The sequence below is a fragment of the Halyomorpha halys genome, unplaced genomic scaffold (assembly GCF_000696795.3).
Source record: "Halyomorpha halys isolate HHAL.00 unplaced genomic scaffold, Hhal_1.1 Scaffold2020.1, whole genome shotgun sequence".
Lineage (NCBI taxonomy): Eukaryota > Metazoa > Arthropoda > Insecta > Hemiptera > Pentatomidae > Halyomorpha > Halyomorpha halys.
In genome coordinates, this window is record NW_027109251.1 from 8,288 (window position 1) to 9,311 (window position 1,024).

Sequence of the window (1,024 nt, forward strand, 5' to 3'; positions counted from 1 at the left end):
ATTATTATTGAGTCCTTTAGGATAGGGCCCATTACAAATAAATAACGAGAGTAATTGTTCCATTTGGAAATTAAATTATATAGGTTCAGGAAACATAATCGTAAAATCTGTTTTAGTAATAACATTTTTTATTTGTCTTCTCTCTTCCTAGAAGTAATTAAATAGTTATTTGTTCACAGGATTACCGTCAGAAGTTTTAATGGATCTGTAATCCCTCACATTGTATTTCATTTCTGGAATTATATGTTGAAACAAATCTTTTTCTATTCCAAAAACTGAACGCTTGGGGATTTCTCCTTTATCTGGATGAATTTTATTTCATGAGCTTGCATTAGTGAAATATGATTCGATCAAAATAGGATTCATTAGCAACAATGAATACATACTTCTTACGGTACTGTTAAAAAAATAACCTAATAGTTATTAAAAGAAAAGTTAGTTAAATACCTTTCTCAGAAGCCTTGAAATTTTGTCTCCGTGTTCCCAAGGTGTCACCCATCCTTTGCTAGTGTTGCATTCGATTCCTCTTGTGGCGTTGAATAACTGCCCACGACGAAGGTTAGCACGGAACATGTCCGGCTTCTTACGTAGCAGTTTGTTAAATGCTTCTACCAGGACGAACACAGCGTCGTACATCAACGCAGCTTGTGCCTAAAAAAGAAAAAAATAACTTATAGTGATCTCCTTATTACAATGCCAAATTTATTTCAAAGTTACTTTCCATGAGGAATGGTTATTACAGCTCCTTAGCAAATGATGCTTATAATTTCTAACAAAATATTTCAAATTCACAAAATAATATATACTATTAACATATTATTTTAATATAGCTGACAAATAAAATTTCTCACACCAACGTTCTAGGATATTAAGCCTTAATAACAGGCTAGTAAACTAAAAAATAGAGGATTAGAGATAAATCCATTAAATATGTATTATATGTATATATGTAAAATATGATTAATACATATTTAAATTATTTTAGATTCACTTTAAATTCTAGTTAATATTAACAGAATTTGAA

General features: G+C 30.0%; 1 protein-coding gene across 1 annotated transcript in view; it reads right to left on the minus strand.

The window, feature by feature from the left end:
• Positions 1-447: 447 nt before the first annotated feature.
• LOC106690989 (glutamate receptor 1) overlaps positions 448-1,024 on the minus strand; it is a gene marked incomplete at its 3' end in the record, with an annotated part of 112,417 nt that continues 111,840 nt past the window's right edge. The window contains exon 5 of the mRNA XM_014436624.2: positions 448-651. Coding sequence (XP_014292110.2) covers positions 448-651 — 204 coding nt within the window. The remainder of the gene's footprint in view (positions 652-1,024) is intronic.